The sequence below is a fragment of the Hippichthys cyanospilos genome, chromosome 21 (genome assembly GCF_059441005.1).
Source record: "Hippichthys cyanospilos isolate Australia breed blue-spotted pipefish chromosome 21, RoL_Hcya_1.0, whole genome shotgun sequence".
Taxonomy (NCBI): Eukaryota; Metazoa; Chordata; class Actinopteri; order Syngnathiformes; family Syngnathidae; genus Hippichthys; species Hippichthys cyanospilos.
Window position 1 is genome coordinate 4,942,427 of NC_142389.1, and position 20,783 is coordinate 4,963,209.

Consider the following 20,783-nt stretch of genomic DNA (forward strand, 5'->3'; position numbering starts at 1 on the left):
CAAATTCTGATGTCAATGACGTCGATCATACGCTAGTTTCACTGTATCGCCTTGGTGGACAGTATAGTTACTTAAAACATGAAATGGAATAAAATGTCGCGGATTCTTTCACAACCAGACGTCACGCAAGCGTAATTTCATCGATGCTTCTTCACCGAGAAGTATTCCTTCCCGGCAGACGTATCTTGTAATCGGCAATATATCGGGGTAAGTGGAGTGATACATTTCCTTCCTGCGTCTTTTCCCCCCTTCGCACCGGACTACCGCCGCTTGCTTTGCGTATTTAAATCTCCTTAAATGCTTAGTAACGCCGGATGTTTTTTTTTGTTATATCCCACACACTCAATCGCATGTTCAATCGAACGAAAGTTGCCGTAATTCGAATTAAAAGTAGTGCGTGCCCACCGAGTTGTAAGGGAAGGTAATGGCTGTCGGCTGGAGCTCGTTAACGGAGGGATTGTCTAATGGCCTCGATTCCAGTGGACTCTATTTCCAACGTCATGTTTTATTTCTGCGTTTTTCCCACGGTTAAGATCGCTAAAAATGTCCCAAAACGACACTGTGAGCCCTCTCTTGCGTCAGTAGGCCTGCATGTCTCCTATCTGTCAAAGGACACCTCGACGTAGTCCGCATAAAAAAATATTTGTGCACCACCAGTGAAGACGTCCACACCAAAGTACAAATAACATTTAATGGAAAGTCAATAAGAAGACTGTACACTTTAAAGGCTTTTTGTTTTCAAAGCGTTGCATTGTTGTCCTTGAGCCTTCAAATGATCCGAAATATTTACCTGGATTGGTGTCATTTAATGTTTTTTTTTTTTTGGCCGTTCAAGATGATTAATATTCTCATTGTAGCTTTTATCCTCATCGGGACGATTGCACCCGACTTTGGGAGCGAGGCGAGGTACACCCGTGAACTGGTCGCCAATAAAATTGCAGGGTACATATTGACACACATGCACACTTGAGGACAGTTTAGATCCGTTACTTAACGTAAAATTAGTGGTTTATAACAAGAAATGCTTGCCAGCCTTTGTAGACAAACAATCATTGATGAGGCCCTTTTTTTTTAGTTCAAAGGGTATCAAACCACATCTTTTTTTTTTGAGAATATGAGAGGAAGAGACCCATGCAAGCATAACTGCAAATATGCAAACTCATCACAGGAAGGCCCACAGCCAACTGTTAGGCCGATCTGCTAAGCACTCAACCACCGTGTTACAATTGAATCATTTAACTGTAATTCAATTTTGAAAGGAGGTCAGAATTGCCAAGAAATGTTGTTTTCTCCCAAAATAACACCGTAACGCCCCCTACTGGCTTTGAGTCGAATTGAGTAGCCTTTGCCACAATCACAATGTGTAATCGTGTTTGCTTGTTTTGACTTTTTTTCAACTTGCTAAATGAGCGAGTAAATGCTAATTCTATTCTTTATGATCATTGTGTGCTAGAAATTTCCTCCAACTGTATAAAACAGGCTAAGGGTTTGCACTCTGATTTGTCAGTGGAACGTATTAAGTACATTTGTGTGGGTTCAACTCATTAAGACTTTGCTTTTTTGGTGGGGGGGACACCACTACAGAAAAGAACAAGAAAGTGTGAGGTGTGATGGCCATACTTGAAACAGGGAACATGAATTTACGATAGTTCCAATAGGGGGAAAAATGTGTTCACGGAACGGATTGTGTTCCATTTGGGAAATTCAGCTGTATGTTCATGTTTCTCGTACAGTCACAAAGTCCCCTCTGAAAATGCCTAGTAATGTTTTTCATATTACTCATTGATTTAAATTACTGTTTTATTTGGCTGCGGGCGCAACTTTGATGTCACTTTTCGAGTGTGTTTGACAAAATCCCTACTAGCCTTTATGTAGATGGGAAGGTTATGCAAAGAGGTATTGCAACAAATAAACATGAGTCAGTGCAGAAGTGGAAATAATTGCTCTGAGAGTGTGCGTGTATTTTTTTCTTTTTTTTTATGCTTTGCCACATTTCATTGGCTTGTGTGTAATCCACTTAAAGGTCAGTGGCACTAATGAGCGCACTCCACAACAGACAGATGAAGACCCTCGGCATGATTGCGTCCCCCCTTCATCAGGCCCGCTTGAGCATCACTTGGCTGATTTAACCAATTTGATCTCGCTGTAATAAACCAAATGACTCCCCCCCCCGCACCACCACCATTTGAAAAAACAAGATAGCCATTGTGCTCCGTTTGTCTTTTTTTTTTTCCCCCGCTCCCGGGTGTCCGGCGAGATGAGTTCAAATTTGTACAAATTTCATTAAAAGAGCCAAATTGACCTTGTTCTGGCTGATTCCATTCAGTACGCCGGCCGCTCCTAATTGAGCCGTCACTGCCTTGGGGGGGTTGCACGAACGTGTCAATTGCACTCTTTAATGAGGGTGCTCAGAAGCCTCGCAGGGCCTGAGTCATTCCAGTCAAAGATCATGTTTTATCCCCTATTGCAAGAAAAGGGACGTCATTGTGTGGCACATTTCTACAATGTAAACCCCCTCTGCAATAATGTTCCTCAAAGATGATAACAGAAGGAGAGCTATGTTCTTCTTCTAATCGCTCATAATAGAGCGCATCATCGCACGTGGCGTTTTAAAGCCTATCTGCTTAACGGTCTTCGTAAACAACACAGAGGACAACGGACGCGTTTGTCAGCGAGTCGACCGCCCCGTGTCGTGTGAAAAACATCCAAATAGAATTACTGCACGTTGGTCAAGTAGTGTGAAACTGGAGCAAAGTCGTCTTAAAACAAATAGCAAAGCGACGCTTTACTCTTGTGCGCTGACAAGCGTGTTTCTTTGATGACGCGTATCAAAGTCACCCATCTTTTGGTGGAATGTGGACAGCCGTCCCCAAATAGATACGTTATTGAATCTAATAATACAGAATACATTTTTACCAGATACTTGGTGCTGAAAAGAAATAATAATACAATTAGGGATAGTGTCACCGATACCACTAATACAGTTTTATTATCGTAAGATGTTGGTGCGTCACAAAATGTATGGTAATATTCCGACATGTTTTGTGATAATAGGCAACTTTCATTTTATTCGATTAAGATCATGTTCATAATTATGAATATGAGCTTGAGACTTATTTAAAAAAAAAAAACTACGTTAAAAATTCACTTCATTCTATGAAAATGTCGTAAAACATGTATGATTGTAAAATACTTTTCATGCACCATTTTTCTCCATAATTGCACCCTCACCCCCCCAAAGACAAATACATACATTACTCCCCTTAAGTAAAGTCTTACTTCAAATCAATGTCAGCCAAACTTAGTATCGGTTGCCAATGCGAGTATCGATACCTTGAAATAATGCCTTGTATCAATACTTGCCCATTCCTAATAGTCATGTGAACAAAACCTGACATTTGACATCATTTTCCTTCTTGTATCCTGCAGGTGACCACCAAGACTTTCCTCCGTCATCACTTAAGCGGTTTTTCCCCGCCCGTCACTTCATCTTCAACCAGAGAAATGTGCCAGGATCGACGCTGCTCTTGTCCTCCGCCGCTTTCCCGCATCTGAGATTTGATTTTTTTTTTTTTTTAAGGACGGGCCTTTAAAGAACAACAAACAAAGCTCACACAGCTAACGAGAGAAATAGTTTCTTTGACTTGACTTGACGGCCTCTAAGCATCATGGGTAGGAAAAAGATTCAGATCCAGCGGATCACAGACGAAAGAAACAAACAGGTAAGCGAGAACGGTTTTTGACCTCCATGTCGTGCCCCCACACCGCCAACCGACACTGTAACTAAACGCTGAGTCTTCAGTGAACTTTTAAAGTTGCACCGAGTCGGATTCAGAACCGCCGCCGCGAGTGGCGGTTGTCGTTGGGGTTCCGGTTACTGGCAGCTGAATGCGGCGCATGTTTGACAGCCGCGCACTTGCGCCGGCAGCTGTCGTCGTCAAGTTGAAACGAAACACGCAGCTCAAGCCAAGAGTTTGAACCCGCTCAAAAGCAACCTTGGGCCAACCTTTTTCTCTCAGGCCGCAATATGAGAGTGTGGCCTTTATCCTGGCTCAAATTGAAGCACATACGCACGGTATGCCATGCTCCCCAGTGCTCAAAAAACGCACACTTTTTTTTTTTTTTAAACATGCATTAGTCTGTTATTAAATCATACGCGTTTTAATCAAAGCAAACATACCATATCCTGTCAAATATCACAAAAGCGCACGTGTAATTAAATTCATCGTCAGTGTCACCTAAAGCTCCTCAATTACTTTTTTATGGAATGTTTTTATTTTAAAGTCATTTGAAACAGTCATTTAAAAAGGTGAGTTCCTTCTAAATGTCTGTTGCACTTTATTTTAAGCTCTTTTTTAAAATGGCTAATGTATTTTTCAGCTTTTTGAATTCCAATGCAAAATTCTTTGACATTTCTTTGTATGTTAAAGATTGACTTGCCATTTTGATTTTTTGATTTTTTTTTTTTATTTTGTTTGAAATTGATATATAATTATTTTTTTAATTTCTTGAAATTGGTATCAAATATTACTAGTGCTTTTCTACTTAAAAAGGTAAAATGTCATTCAAAAAATGGTACATTTTTTACATTTAAAAAATTCTTGATGACCTAATTAAATACCATTTTTTTTTAACCATGAAAGTGATTTCACACTAATGTAGCAGCCTATTTTGTTTTATCTATTTACTGTTTAATTTATGAAAAAGATGTAAAAGCAACATGAGTGACATGAACAATGATTTTGTTAGTATTCCAAGTCAAAGTTCTTTGAACTTGAACCTACTCCTTTTGAGTGTCAACTGTCAGCTTATTTTGTCATTTTTTTCTATTAAGTTTAACACGATGCGCGAAAATTGTAATAGTGCCATCATGACTGTATATATCTAAAATCCATTTTACTGTGCTCCACTGACAGCTAAAAAGAGCCATTTAAACTAGGCTGCCAGTGATCAAGCCAATCAATTTGGCACTTTTTTAAGATTCAGATTAGTAGTCAGAAAAAAAACTTCCATAAATGTGTTTCTTGCAATGTCGCAATTACAGTCGGTCAGAAAAGGTTTACTGACTGTTCCAGGTGACGTTCACCAAGCGCAAGTTCGGCCTGATGAAGAAGGCGTATGAGCTGAGCGTGCTGTGTGACTGCGAGATCGCTTTGATCATCTTCAACCACGCCAACAAGCTCTTCCAGTACGCCAGCACCGACATGGACAAGGTTCTGCTGAAGTACACGGAGTACAACGAGCCACACGAGAGCCGCACCAACGCCGACATCATTGAGGTAACGGCCGCACCATAACGCCATTTCGGTATGGGCCAGTAACCGGCTTGGCAATTGGACTTAAGCATTACGACGAAGATCATAACATGTTTGCGCGTTAAACCAATAAATACACAGCATTTTGACAGTCGCCACTTCTGTGAGATGATTGGATAAATCTTTATCAATCGAAATGAAATAAAGATGCTTAGCACGCCCTCGGTGCCCTTTTGATCTTACAAGATGGCTCTTAAACTTGACTTAAAAAAAAAAACACTAAACATAAGTGCTTATATTTGATCAAACACTCAAGATTTTTGATCATGCTAGGCAAACAAGCTTTCCGCATAGTTTTAAGGGTTACATTTGAAATGAATCCGAAAATAGATTATTTTAAAAGGTTTTTCTAAGTGTAGTATGCGAAAGCGCTGTGCAATTTGGTAATATGGTATCACTAGTGCTTGCAGAGTTGACTCAAGCCGTCTCTGAAAATAGATGGCAAATGTTTGTTTTTTTTAAATCCTTCCTGGCATGTGTTTGTATTAAAAATAGCTCACCAGTGACGGGGGCACTGTGATTTGCTAACAACTACAAAGCAAGAAGAATTTTAATTTATTTATTCATTCATTTGTAGTGAACATGGTACACAAAAAAAAAAATGTTCATGCAGGATATTGTCTCTCATCCCGTCAGAATCCGATATCAACCCGTGCCTAGTATAGTCTGTGTGCCCTATTTACATCATATTATAACATCTATGTATATTTCACAGCATGTAGGGTAAAGCAAGTCTTCCCTATTTTACATGTAGACTTTGCGAAAGAAAGGCTTCAACGGTTGTGACAGTCCGGAGCCTGACGGCGAAGACTCCATCGATCAGTCCCCCCTGAATGACGACAAGTTTCGGAAGACCACAGAGGACCTGGACGTTCTCTTCAAGCGCTACGGAGTGAGTGTGAAATCAAACGGCGTCTTCCGCTTAGAGAGCGGCGCGCATCACTCGCAACGCGCATCACACGCAACGCGCATCACACGCAACGCGTTTGTCGTCCGTAACACGGCAGCAGTCGACGGCGCCGCCGCAGACCTTCTCCATGCCCGTCAGCGTGCAGGCGTCCAATCCCAGCCCGTTGCAGTTCAGCAACCCCGGCAACGCGCTGGTAACTACCTCCTACGTGACGGCGTCGTCTCTCGCCGACACCCACCTCCTGTCGCCGCAGCAACCGGCTCCTCCGAGGAACACCGTGTCTCCCGGGTTGCCACAGCGACCGGCCAGCGCAGGTGAGATATTCTGCTGAGCGTCAGCAGAAAGGAGCACTAAAACTTTGATAGCGTTTCACTTTCCAAGAGGTCCTCTGAGTGCCATATAAAAAACGGCAACTATCAAGGTGTTTGTTTATAACTAATATGTATAAGAGAACGGTATCCTGAAAATGAATGTGTCACTATAACGCAACAGGAGCTTGTGACAATTCTCCTAGCCTCTCAACAAAGCGGCATTATAAAAATAGAAGAAAATGTATCGATTATTTGTGTTTGTTACTGATTTCTGGAATCCAACAGGCGCACTTTTAGGAGGTGACCTGAATAACTCAAACGGAGGATGTCCAAGTCCAGTTCGTAAGTACTCAATTAGCATTTTCTTCATCGGTTGCGTGGGCCAGGTCTTACCGATCTCTCCGCACAGCTAACGGTTATACCAGCGCCCGGGCCTCGCCGGGCCTCCTCGCCGTGTCCAACGGCAACAACCTGGGCAAGGTGGCCCCGGCCAAGTCGCCGCCGCCGCCTTCCGCCAGCCCCCAGATGGTGAGCAGCCGCAAACCGGACCTCCGCGTCATCACCTCTCAGGGCGGGAAGAGCCTCATGCAGATGGTGAGCCACTGACGACTTTCGTCTTCATTCTTTTGTCTGTTGACGTATTCAGCGCGTGGCCTTATTTGCCCGGTTGCGGCGGCAGTCAGGCAGCATTCTTGCAGGTGCTGCCGCTGAGCATAGTTTGCGGTTTTGTGAATGCGTTCGCACACAGACAGCGGCAGACACTGTATTTCCCCGTGGCTTGTAGTGTTTTCAATGAAGCCGCACCTTCTACGTTTGTGACTTCTTATAAACATGTAACCCTCTTCTGTTGACATCCTTCGCAGACAGAGGATGAGCTGGAGTTGGTAAATGAGGTGAATTTCCGCATCTTAGCATGGTCGAGCTAGAAAGGAAGACACTCAGTGGTTTTGCTGTTGTTTTGTTTTTGTTTTGTTTTAACTGGCATTTCTCGGGATGATCCTCAGTTTGACTGCATGCGGTTCAGGCCCCATGACCGTGTTGTACTCTCGTCCCGGCATCATGAGCTTTGTGATGCGGGACCGTTCACCATAAGGAAATAAGTACAGTGAACCCTCTCTATTTGTTGGGGGAAGGGACCCCAAGGCGCATTATGTGGTTTGTAGTAATAGTTTTAATCCCAAATATAAACATTGGTCCCAAAACACTTTAATACTCTTCTTACCTCACCCTTAAAGGAAATTGTTTATCAATAATTCGATGTGCGAGTACTAGTATTTTACAACATACAGAAAAATCAAGTATTCCTTTTTTTGTGTTACCTAATGTAAATTGGGGAAAAAAAACAAAACACTCTTTAGTTGGACTGATCCTTACATTTCTAGAACTATCAGCTGGTAACTGACACCACTCCCAATTGAGATTTTGACCTTTCTCTGTTTCACCTTGAGAGGTTTACCACCTTGCTGACTCCAAGGAGCTGAGACTTCCTGTCAGGCGCCTGCTTTAACACTAGCTTTCCTGCTTTCTGCCAGCATTGTACAAAACAAGTACTTCTTGGATGCTCTTTTGGCCATAAAGTAATTTTAGTTTTATTTGACTGAATGCTGAAAAATGGCCATTTCTGTATCGGTGAGGGTTTACTGTACTGTTTTCACCAAACTGGGAAAGCGCCGCATGGCATGATCCTTGTTCACCGACAAGTTGACACCCATCTTCACCTTCCTCACCCACAATGACAGTTTACACGCCTCCACATTTCTTGGCATTACATTAAAGGCATGTGTAAGTCTTTGAGGGGTTCACACATGAGGAGTTCTTGCTTTAAACCGCATGTGTCAAACTCCAGTCCCCGAGGACCGGTATCCTGCATGTTTTCTAACTTTCTCTCTCAACCACACCTGATTCAAAGGATAACAATCACTTTCAAGCTGCTAATCATTTGGATCAGGTGTGTTGGGGAGAAAAAAAAAACTGAAAACATGCAGGATACCGGCCCTTGAGGACTGAAGTTTGACACCTATGCATGCAATTCAGAATGTGTAGTGGGTCTAATTTAGGTACACAAACAAACAGTAATTGGGTCACGAAGAGGTCGTCTTTACATAAACGTTAAGGGAAATTAGTTTACGACATGCGGGAAGGCTACACCCATTGGAAACTGTTTATGCGTTTTGGCAAGTGCTGCTGTTTTGGTTAGCAATAGATTTTACATCACCTAATCAGTATACTCGGTTAGATTTGAGAGTCATTTATTTGAAGGAGACATGGAAGTCTACAATACGTGGGGCATTTATTTCATCATATAGGTTTTAGTTGCCTTTAATGTAATATCCCATTTACGTATGCCTCACACATAACAAGGAACAAAGCCTGACGCCGCATACGTTGTCACCGCAAGCATGCCTGAGCCTTTACAAACGCAACCGGCGCCACACGTAAAAGACTCGCTTCCTCTCCGACAGAACGCCCAGCGACTGGCGGTCGGCGCCCAGGTGGCCCAAACCCTCACCACGCCCGTTGTGTCGGTGGCCACGCCCAGCCTCCTGGCGCAGGGGCTGCCCTTCTCCGCCATGCCCACGGCATACAACACAGGCGAGCTTCAAAATAACCGTCGCGCATGTTGTCGGAATTTACAGGCAGCGGGAAAGGGGGCTCAAATCTGCCCCCCGTATTTATTTTGCAGAGTACCAGCTGACCAGCGCAGACATTACGGCGCTTCACGCCTTGGCCTCCCCCGGCGGCTTGCTGCCCACCAGCGTGGCCACGTGGCAGCAGCAGCAGCAGCAACCCGTCGTCACGCAGCAACAGCAGCAGCCGCAGCAAACGCAACAGCAGCAAATCAATCTGGCGTCGCTCAGCAACTTGGTGTAAGTCCTCTCGGCCCTTCCCTCCCATCCGCTCGCATGCTGTTCATACGACGAGCATTTCACCTTTCTTCGCCAGCATTTCGCCATTTCAGTCTCCACGCACCGGGAGTAGGGCCGCGGTTATTCTCGGCGACGCGAGTAGATGAACCAATCCCGCCGTGGCCCCTTGCATGGCGGTTGGGACACGGCAGATATTAGTGGGAAAGGCGGGTCCTTGAAGTGTACCCTGTGCTCTTGTCGCCATGCAGCATGTGGGGCGTGGACAAACAGAGCAGCGAGCTGTCTAGCCAGGTGTCCAGTCTGGCCACCAATCTGAGGTGAACAGTCACCGCGAACCTGTGTGTTTGCGCGCGCACGTGCGCTTGTGCGTCCAGTGTCGCCACCTTGTGTCTGTAGGGAGGACAACACACAGTAGACAATTTATTAGGTACACCCATGCATACCGTGTATTCAAATTAGCTCCTCTGCTGGATTCCGTAAGGCAGGATTTGCACTGCGGGTCCTTTTTTTGTGGGTGGAATTCAGGCGATACATTCGGTATGAGAAACTGTTGTGTGCGCAAGGGCCATGTTTACCTTTTGAATGGCATTGTCGATGAATTCACATATTTAAAAATGAATATCCATTAGTTTCCACCGTGCTATTTTTGAATAAAACATCCAATTTTATGTAATAAAAAAAATATAACATTGAATATATAACAAATAATATAACAATATATAAATATAGATAATGTTGGATGGGACAGATTGAACCGCTATCCCTCCTATTCCTGAGTCATCTGTCATATGTGTAAATAACTCTTAAGCAAGCACAGAAATAAACAATTGGACATGAATAATCATTATAAATAGCTTTCATTTGCCGTGTCATCATGTAGTTCTCAAATATAAGGGTAAATTAATATCTGGCACAGCTTTTGTGTTTTTGAGCAAATACAGTACATTTGTGCAGACTAACTGAAATCATAGCAGCTGAAGTATGCAGTGAAAATCATCCCGTAGATAGTGCCAGTGCATTTAAGGACCTGCAGTGTTAACTCGATACAGACTCACACATACTCTGTCACTGTGGTTGTCGTGACGCATTTTGTCCCTGTCAGGTCGACGGTCTTGTCTTTGACGCTGCGACAGCCGCATGAGTGAAGCAGGAAGGAACTAAATGTGTCTTTGTGGTCATTTTCAGTGTCAAGTCCCTGGGTGTGCGTAGAGCGCAGAAGAGTTTTTGTGTCGTGCCAGATGACATAATTGATGTTGCCGCGGTTTATCAATGCTCAATTACGTCCGGTTCGTCTTTTTGGGGTTCTGGGACGCTCCAACCTTTTGTTTTCTTCCCCACAGTCTGAGCTCTCCGTCCAACCTGCTCTTGGGTAGAGATGAGTGGTTGGGCCGGTACTGTATCCCACTTCCTCTTCCTCCCCCGGGCCCTGTTTGTCTTGGTGTGCGCTTTTTGGCTGAAATCCCCGTCCTCGCACCCGCCTTCCTGCCTTCTTAGCATGTCCGTATGTGTGCGCAGTCAGGAGCTGTCCAGGTGTCGCGTCACGCTTCCAGGGCCGTCGCGTCGATCGTTCTGGAAGCGAATTCCCAATATCGCCTCACTCATTTTTCATGGAACAAAAGCTGAGCCGGTAATCATAACATTTCAGTTCCGATCATCATGAATAAGATAAGCCATCGCACGAGGTTTTCCCACTCGTCTCGTCGGACATTTGGACTGTGGCTTTTCACACGATTTATGAAAGTTTTCTTCTTACAATGGCAAATGTGCCCTGAACGTCAGCGAAGTTTATCACTTAAGTTAGCCCTAACGAAAAGTAAAGTCAGTCGCGGTCATTATTTGGATAAAAAACACTTGTAGGTTGTAAATCGTGCCACCTGAATGTATGTCCTTACGTCTGTAGCTATCGGAGCGAACACGCCTGGCCTGTTTTGCTCTCAGTGGAGAACGATGATTTGAGCACGTTGCAGTTTTGACAATACTGTTACTTGAACGTCATTTGGAAAAAGGCCAATAATCTGCCGCAGATGTGGTGGAGGCGGGCAGAATAGCAAAAACGTCGTATGGCAAGTACGGTGGAATCTCTTTGAAGCTTCGGCACAACGCTGGACATCAAGGAGTAATCCGTTCAAACTGTCGCCATCATAAATCGTGATCAAGTAATTGTGCAAGCATTGTTTACGATCATGGAAAATTCTAGTTGAAAGTATACTGTATTACATTTGTAAATATAAATCACTTTAAAATCAAAATGATAGATAAAACTATTGTAGTGATCCTTAAGTTGAATCAGTGTGCATATTTTTTGCTCCCATGGCGAAAACCCAAAGGGAAAAAAAATTTAAGAGGTTCCACTGCAGCACTAAACATGCATGCAAACGCCCTGATTGTCTAATAGCTTAGCATGCTAGCATTAGCGTCTTTGGTTCCTTGTGATGTTCCGGCGAAGAATCCAAAACGGTCGTGCTCTCACTTCCGGAATCTTCCCGTTTGTGCGTCAGCCACGGGGTCCCTGAATGCATCACAGGCTTGATGAAAATGGCTTCTTGGTGTTTTTTGTGATGCGCATTTTAGACGCGATGTCATCACCTTTGTCGGCCATTTTAACGCGCTTTTGTTATCCTCGCGCTCAGGCCCGTGGCACACATACCTCAAGGCGCCATGTTGACGGTCAACACCAGCAGCGGCGTCAGCATCAAGTCGGAGCCGGTGTCGCCGGGCCGGGACCGCAGCACCCCTTGCCCCCCGCCGGCCCCGCCGCCTCCGTCTTCTGGCGCCACCCTCACGGCGCCGCCCCAGTACCCGGGTTCACTTTTGTGCCTGGAGCCGCCGACGGGACGCTCGCCCGCCGACAGCGTGAGCAGCAACGCCAGCTCCTTCGAAGGAAGCGACCGCGAGGACACGGGCGGCGGCGGGGGTGCCGGCGGCGGCGGCGCTAACAACAACGGCGGCGGCAACATGGGCGCCGGCGCGGCAGGAAGCGTGGGGCCCGCCCGCTCTGACTTCAGCACGTCGCCGGAACAAGAGGGAGGCAACATCAAGAGAATGAGACTGGACACCTGGGTCACATAAGCGGCGGCCCGGGTCACGCGGGGAGGTTTGGACGACACTCAAACACATCGCGTCACGTCCTACACGCCTCACGTGAGGACGTTGCTTACGAATGCCTCACCGCGCGCTTTGACACAAGATCTTAGCTTCAGCACCAAACACGTCTGTGTACGTTCTCACCCTCCCGGGCAAAGCGTGAATGGAGGCAAGTGGACTCTTGTTGGTTCTTCCAAATACTGTAACCCACAAGGCTTTTTCCCTTCTCAATCCTCGGTATGGCTGGTTAATGCTGATTGGCTCCTTTTTTTTTCCTTTTTAAATTGGCCACTATTAGATTCTGACGGTCTGGTTACCGTAAGCAAAAATAATCACGGTGTCACAATATTGAAATTACAGATAATTACAGATAGATTGAACACATTCTATTTTATTTTTAAATATTTGGTACATGAAAAATTTGTACCATGTTTAGTACAAATAAATATGTTAGGTTTTTAATTGTTTTTAGCATGTCACAGTGCTAGTAAGCTATTTTTAAGACAAAGCCCTTCTTATCCATGCATGCAAAGAAGGAAAAAGAAGACAGCGATTGCCATCTAATTATTTTCAGTGGCGGCTCTGCAAGCATTAGCGATACCATATCAACCAACTGCACCGCCCCTTCATGGATGTCTGCTGTAAGGCACACTAGAATTTGAAAATAACTTTAAACTGTGCGGTTCGTTTGACTAGCATATTAGTCGTTTTAATCGAAAATAGCACTTAGGTTTGGCTTTTCAAAGTTGTGTTTTGAGGGCCACCTTATAAGATCCAAAAAGGGCACGGAGGGCGTGCTATGCATCATAACTTGTTTTTGATTGGTAAAAGTTTCATCAAATCATCTCCCAGAAGTGATGACATCATCAAAATACAGCATATTTTTTGGTTTAGACACAAAAGCATAACATGATTTAGCCAAAATGATCAGGCCATCTTATTTAACCCTTGTGCACACACTTTGCAAACTACACACATTGTGTGTGTGTGTGTGTATATATATATATATATATATATATATATATATATATATATATATATATATATATATATAATCTCCAGCTGCAATCACGTCAGAACCGTTGCATTTTAAACTTTTACACGTTTTAATAATCTGCCAGAAATTTCAGCTCCCTAGACTTTTCCATTGATTCTTTTGTGATATGGAAAATTTATCGAAAAATGCCACATGGCTTAAATAGAATAGTTGATTTACCTTCAGCCCCACCCCAAACCAAACAATACTTCCATATTGCCCCAGAATCTTAATCCAGCTATCATCTCAATAACCTATTTGTACATATATTCGCAGTTGAGTTGTATCGTATTGTCCCAGAAGCTTTATCAGAGAGAGATGGCCATATTTGTTGCAACTAGAACCATTTAGGTGAAGGTGCAGATTAAGAAGCGCAGAAGCCTTTTGGATTAAGGAGAAAAAGAAAAAAAAGACGTCCGGACCAACCGATAGTCCACTCGGGTCCGTTCAGTTACCTCCATTCATGCAGTCCACATTCAGCGGACCTCACTTTGTGCATTCTGCGGACGCCATTTTAAACCTGTCCATCCTTCAGCAAGTCCTTCCCACGCTGCACTTTTTTTCTTCTTCTTCTTTTTGGAAGCGCCCGGTGCCAACGCAATCCTCGGGATGCCAAATAATTGGCGGCGCGACGCAAAACGAACACTCGCCGCAACTCTCGACGGCTGGGCGCCACGCCGTTGTCCTTTCTCTGTCGGTACTGATTCTGATGGTCCCGTCACTTGGTAGAAAGACTCTCAACTTTGTTCCACGAAACCCCGATGTCCTCTTCGCGCACGAGCTAGCCGTCCCTCTTCTTTTCCCGCGGTTCCTCAAAGTGAACGGACATTTTCTATATTTCTAACGCTTCCGTTAGCTTTTTGGCTTCACGCGCGTGTATGTACATATGAATATATTTGCATAGACTTTGCTAGCTAGCCCTAAAAAAAAACAAACAAAAAAAAAAAAAGTCAACTCGGTGGATCTGTCCGCTATTATTATCGTTATTATAAGCAAGCGTGACGTTGATATGTTTGGGTAGCGTACCCCACTTTAGCGCCTGCTCGGTCGTGTTGTCGTCATTTTTGCTACACACTCGCACACAATCACTGCCCCTCACGTTAGCCTAGCTTCATATCTAGACGCACACTTAGCAATTTTTCTACGGCAACCAGTAAAGTCAACAGATTGTTTGATGTCATTTTGAATAGGAATTTGTTTCGTCGCCATTATTTCAGTGTGTGAATGTGTGTGCACAAGTTCTATAGTCAAAATAGAAGAGATGATGTCGACTCTGACCTTACACGCCAAGCCCCGCCCCCCCGATACCCCAATCACGCCTACTTGTCTGCGGTCACTTGACTGTTAAACCCCACGCGTGAACTGGCAGCGCTTAGATGTGTTGTAACACTTATTGGGGGGAGGAAAAAAAAATACAGAAAAAGATGTTTTTAGCAGAGCTTGAAACCGCTGAGCTCTGTAAGACTGTTATTGCATTACAACACAATCCATTTTTAAAACAAACTTTCTTTAAAACACAGTTACCGCAAGAATGCTAATATTTAAAGAAAAATAAAGGAATGGGGACACGAACTTTGACCCCAGGACAGCTACTTAAGTCACCGTGGTGATATGCAGTTTTGATTGGACAATCACAATCTTCGGAGATAAAGGTTGATTTTACACAAAAACAAAATGGAAACTTGTTTTGCCAAAAAAAAAAAAAAAACTTTTTTTTTTTGCCAATTAAGAAGAGGGGAAAAAAAGTACTTTTTTTCCAGAAGTGTTTTCCCGCATCTCAAAATCACCAAATTTGGAGATGCGTCGTTTACATTGGATTGTGACCGACTTACAAAGATTTTAGGGTTTCAAACGATATTTAATGCGCAGTTTAAGATAATGTGATTTACATTGGGAAGCGATTCACAAGAAAACGTTGCCAAAACAAAAAGTTGACAAACGGTCAAATATTGACCAAAAAAGTTAGGATTATTTTTGTCAAAAAAAATTTAAGTATCAAAATCTTGGGATATTTATCCCTGCAATAATTGAAAATAATGTCATGTTCTCAAGTTGAGTTTATAAACAAAAAAATGACAAAATTAGTGCTGTCTGAGATCATTTCTTCTCATTTAATTTTAGATGGAAAAAAAATACTCATTGGATATCAGTGACGTGAAAAACATAAACAAAAAAGCTTATTAAGCGTGTATAAAATGTGGCCATAATGCGTATGCTTTTTTTTCCGGTAAACTCACTTAATGACGCTTTAGTGACAGTACCCCTAATCGGCTCCATACTGCCCCTTGTGGTCAAATGACAATCTTAATAATGGGGGGGTGGGGAACATCATTTCGGAGCCCCGTTACTTGTCGTGTACCACGTTCCGTTTATGACATTTCTTCGTGCAGCGCCAAACAACCACGGAATTTTTTTTTTTTTTTTTTTTTTTTTACTTTTGTCCAGCCTGTCATATTTTTGAGGAACTCGTCGTCATAATCACCCGACATCCAAACCGGTTTCCTTTTCGTTCAACGCAACTCGCACGATCGGACGATGCGGTATTAGCAAATGCAATAAAAGGAACGTACCAGTTAAATGCTGCAGTTTTCATCCAGATATAGAATATATTTATAAAGAAAAATTGGTGGAATTCGAAACCCGTTTAGGCGCATGGGACGCAGGTCACCGTTATGTCACGCGCGGTCGGAACGATGTAGCAAATAAAATACTTCAGATGAAATTTATAGCTAATATATTGTGTTGAGCTAGTCTGCTATGGGTTTTGATGTAAAGATGTTTTGCCGTTTTTTTTGTTTTTCTTGAACGATATACAGTTTGTGTATATTTTCATATACAAAAGTATGCACTGATGTTATTGAAATTCTATACCGCTTTTACAGAAAAAGTGTTTGTTGTACCAAAGTATCCAAGTCCCTTGAAACCTTCTCCTTTTTGCGTATGTTTTACTGTATTTTATATATTAAATGACAAACGGAGTGAAGTTCAACCTTGCGCTTGTCCGAGTTTTATTGGAAGGCGTTCAAAATGTCAACGCAAATCAGCTTGCTCATAAATAAATGATAAACGGAAATATGGATCGTTCTGACAAATTTCAGCCTCATATAAAAAGACGTATTTACAGTTGCTTTTAAGCTGTACACTTTGGGGTTTTTTTTCCCAGACAATGTCAGATTTTGCAGGAAAACGTTCAGTTTTGCTGGCTGAAACAAAAAGTTTGAATGAAAGGCTATGACAGAAAGAGAAGTCATTGAAGAATAGAAAATTAATCTCATTCAATGCCAAAGACGTATTTTTACGTTTTCTTTTTTTCTTAGTCGAGACACCCAGCTGCTTCTTAGTATTTTTTTTTCAAATTTGGCTAAATAGCTAGTACTAATCAACTAATTACTAATTGATTAGTTTTCGCCAAAGTAATTTACTTTTGGTACCTAAAGTAGTTGATTAGTACTTAATTGCCCAAAGAAAGATTTCTCACTACTATCCTTTTTTAGACCCTATTTTAGCAAAACACTGAGGAAAAAAAAACGTAATCACATTTTTGGGATTGAATGAGGTAAAAAAAAATTATATATATATATATATATATATATATATATATATATATATATATATATATAGATTGCTTCGCTAGCCCCGCGGGGCACGCCGCTCAGCCCCACCAGCGCTGCCGGGGCGGAGGCGCCGTCGTGGGCGGCTCCACGTCAAAGACGGCCTCGGGTCCCGTTGAAGAGCACACGAAGTAAAGGTTGGCGGCCAGCATGACCAGCATGGGGAAAAAGGACAGGGCGAAGCCCAGGCCTCGGGCGCTGCTGTCCAGCGACAGGCACAGCCAGTAGATCAACCTGCCGGCCCAGACGAGCGTGCTGGTGAGTCAACTCATTCCGCAGAAGTAACAATCCAAAAAAAACGTTTTTGTTAAAATAGGAAAAAAAAAATGTTATTTCAATTCATTACCCATTCCTAAATTTTAACTCTTTCAGTGCCAAGCGTTATTGGGAAAGCAAACCTCTAGAGGGCCCCATTCGCATTTTCACTCATCTTTCAAGGCTGACAGAATATTGTGTGCTATGTCGATTGGTGCATATGAAAGATTGACTTCCATTCTTCAGTTACACTTGCAATGTGGGTAGCAGCTGTGTCGTAAGTGTGGAAACGCCCCCATTGTTAGAAATCACAAGCACGGAAAGGATAATGCTTTTGATCACAAACGTTAACTCCTGGCGCGTTTACGCTATAGAGTCAGCTCTTTCATTGACACAGGCGGATCTGACACATTCAACATGGCGGTTGCCATTACCCCGATGTCTATGATGTTCAGTACCTTCCAAAGACAAAGACGACGGTGAGAAGCGGCACTATTTTGATGAGGTCGTGTTCGACGTAAGACGCCAAGACGGCCAGCTGCAGGAAGTAGAAGAGGAAGAGGCCCAGCGATTGGCTGACGTAATGACCGTGCACGGACACCTTCCTGTTGTGCGGTTTGCCGTCGAAGCTCGCCGTCACCTCGCCGTAGCGAACCCTGGCCACGCCGTGCACCAGCACGCCTGCCGACCAAAACGTGAGTCAAAAATAAAACGGGGTGCGCGTACCCTCATACCCGAGGCCGTGTCAGGAAATAATCACCCACATTTGTTGAGCTTAAGTCGGCAAAAGTGTTTGCGCTTACCCAGCATTATGGGAACCGAGGCGAAGACGGCGCAGTGTAGTGTGTAGACCACCCTGTGGGGGGCGCTGCCCAACAGCGGGGAGTCAAAGGGCAGGAGCGCGTAACCCCCCCACACCAGGAAAGGAAACACCAGTGCGCCCGACGCTGTCCACAAGATCAGCTTCAGTTTTTCGCTGCACAAATCGCCACACAGGTCTGGAAACAGAAAAAAAGCTTTCTACAGCTCCTTTTTTTTGGGAGGGCTGTCATTTCCATGATGTAAGTGAACTCACCGCCTTTTTGCTGGGATTCTTTCCAGTCGTCATAATGCGGGGCCATTTGCGACTCGGTGGCATTTTCCTTGCGATGGTGGCGGTCGTCCGTGTCCGTGTCCATGTCCAGTCTGCTCTCTTGGAGGATGACCTCGCTGGATTGCCGCCGGACGATTTTCACCCGAGGAGTGAAACCGGCGACGTGTTTCTCCGAGGGCCAACGGGACTCTTTTTCTTCCTCGTGTTCTTCTTCTTCGTCGTCGGCCAGCGAGCCGTCTCCCGTGCTGCGTCTGGGCGCCGCCTGCGGGTCGTCCCGCCACTTGTCGCCCTCGGGCATACTCTCGCGCCACTTGGATTTGCTCAGCCCGTCCTCGTCCTTGTCCTCGGCGTCGGACACGAAAACCCCGGACGAGACGCCGTCCGTGTCCTGGCTTTTCTTTTCCCTGTCGCCGGGCCACGGCAGGGTGACGTCGTTGGCTCCCGGAACCTTCTCTCCCTCCTCGGTTTTGACCGCCCCCTCATCTTTTTCCTCATTGAATTCGTCTTCGGACGTTTTGTCACTTCCCGTCGGGCCGACCGGCAAGAGCACCGCCAGCTCCTCCCCTTTGGACACTTGGCCGGCCATGTTTTTCACCTCTTTGATGAGTTAGGATAAAAATGCAAACTTGTCGCCGAATATGAAGCTGGAAGGCCGTCAGAAGCGCATCTCCCGCATACTCGATAGCATCGTTGAATTTTCCCTGAGAGGAGACAACATTTCAGGAATGTTTAATCAGCACTTAACCAGCTTGAGCTAGCTCATATTTAACAAGGTTTGAAGGCCACGTTTCTACCAACAGTATAAGTGGATGTGCACAATGATAGCGGGAAATCTTTTGAAATTATTAATCTTGTTTTGTTTTTCCTCAAACAGGGGTGTGAAGATTTTATATATCAATTTCTGATGATTCCGGATGTTACTGTTGTCGCGCTTAATCATCTGATCTGTTGAAAACAGGTAACTTTTTCCTTCATTTCAAGTTAATACATATTTGGGGTGACGATTATAGTATCATAGTATTATTATTATTAATTCCTGCTCTAATTATTTTTTTTCTAGGGGGTGGGGTTCAAACGAAGTCGAATTTTCATGAGCAACCATCTGTAAAAATTCCACACCTGTCCAAGAACATTTTATCCAGATTGATATGTGAAATTCTCATCATTTTTAATCGTTTTAGCCATGTTATTGTTGACGTGGGAAAAAAAAAAAACATTCAAACATGTATTTCTGTTGCTTATCTTTTTAAATGCTTATAATTTTAAATTTAAAATGTACAAAATTTTTGTAATAGAATTGTTTTAAATCATCCGTATATGACTTCGTAATAGTTTAAAGAATGGTTAGCAGGAAATTCAATTGTAGTGTAGCTACTCGGAGGAGCACAAAAGGCAAACTTTGACCAGAGAAATCCTCTTACAAAAAACACTGACAGTAAACGTCAGTCTGAGTAAAAACATTTTTCAAACGCCATTTGCTTTGTGTTTCGACAGGAAAATGCGCAGTTAGGTGAAATAACGAAATGAAAACAAACAGGCCTGTTCGAAAGTGCGCTAGCAAATCGACGAGCGAAGGAATGCAAAAGTTTTATCTTAGCTACTTATTTGGCCAACTTTCATATACAAAAAGCGGTGTTATGTTCTAAGAGTTGACTCACCTGCTTCACGGTATGCTCACAAACGTCGAAGCAACTCCAATTGCGGAGACTATAGGGCCGAATTATGTATTTATATTTTTCATTCGTCACTAGCGGAAGTGGGGGAAAAGTTAGCAGGACAGGTGTGGCAGGTGCACACAAACCGTGCCTGTGCGGTGACGTCATCAGCCGAAACTCCGCCTAGGGCTGATTTTCACTGCATTTTAGGATTGTGTTTTGTTTTTTTTTTTTCTTTTTTAATTCCTCGTTTTCCTCGCCAACTTTGTAACTTTCCTGGCGTGATTATTTGAATTCAAGTTTTCGACTAATATTGGTTTGATAATTAATAATTTTGTATTATGAGTGGTCTGACGTCATCTCAGTGCGTCATTAGTTTATTTCTTCGATTTACAAATAGACCATAGAGAAATCTTCAAAATTGTGCAAATAAACTGACGATCCCATTGCAGTTGTTCTAATTAGTAATAAATCTTAATCTTATATCTTCATATCGGTCCTTAATCTTCTTGTAGGATTATATCTAGTAGTAATATCTAGGTTTGAAACAAGACAAGCGTCTGCTGCAATAACAGCTTATTTCATAATTGTTAGTTTTCTTTAAATTTGGGGCTTTTATTCCTTGTAAAATAATTACGTTCATATC

At 43.5% G+C, this 20,783-nt stretch overlaps 2 protein-coding genes across 6 annotated transcripts; one reads left to right on the forward strand and one right to left on the reverse strand.

The window, feature by feature from the left end:
- Positions 1-53: 53 nt before the first annotated feature.
- Positions 54-16,512, forward strand: LOC148406237 (myocyte-specific enhancer factor 2D homolog). Of its 5 annotated transcripts, XM_088404352.1 has the most exons (14): positions 54-207; positions 3,430-3,722; positions 5,076-5,279; positions 6,070-6,207; positions 6,323-6,418; positions 6,479-6,539; positions 6,822-6,878; positions 6,946-7,130; positions 7,400-7,429; positions 8,999-9,128; positions 9,220-9,403; positions 9,652-9,720; positions 10,744-10,794; positions 12,034-16,512. In XM_088404352.1, the coding sequence occupies exons 2-14, from the start codon at positions 3,669-3,671 to the stop codon at positions 12,470-12,472; spliced, it is 1,698 nt and encodes a 565-aa protein (XP_088260478.1). In that variant the 5' UTR covers positions 54-207; positions 3,430-3,668; the 3' UTR covers positions 12,473-16,512. The 5 variants fall into 5 exon arrangements, with proteins under 5 accessions (XP_088260478.1, XP_088260476.1, XP_088260477.1 ...); XM_088404350.1 differs by having other exon boundaries at positions 6,323-6,539; XM_088404351.1 differs by lacking the exon at positions 7,400-7,429 and having other exon boundaries at positions 6,323-6,539.
- On the reverse strand, positions 16,508-20,301 carry LOC148406238 (uncharacterized). Its single transcript, XM_088404356.1, has 5 exons — positions 20,141-20,301; positions 18,465-19,183; positions 18,193-18,387; positions 17,848-18,070; positions 16,508-17,368 (listed from the first exon to the last, which is right to left on the reverse strand). Exons 2-5 carry the CDS (start codon positions 19,066-19,068, stop codon positions 17,176-17,178), a joined length of 1,215 nt encoding a protein of 404 aa, XP_088260482.1. The 5' UTR covers positions 19,069-19,183; positions 20,141-20,301; the 3' UTR covers positions 16,508-17,175.
- Between the last annotated feature and the right edge of the window lie 482 nt (positions 20,302-20,783).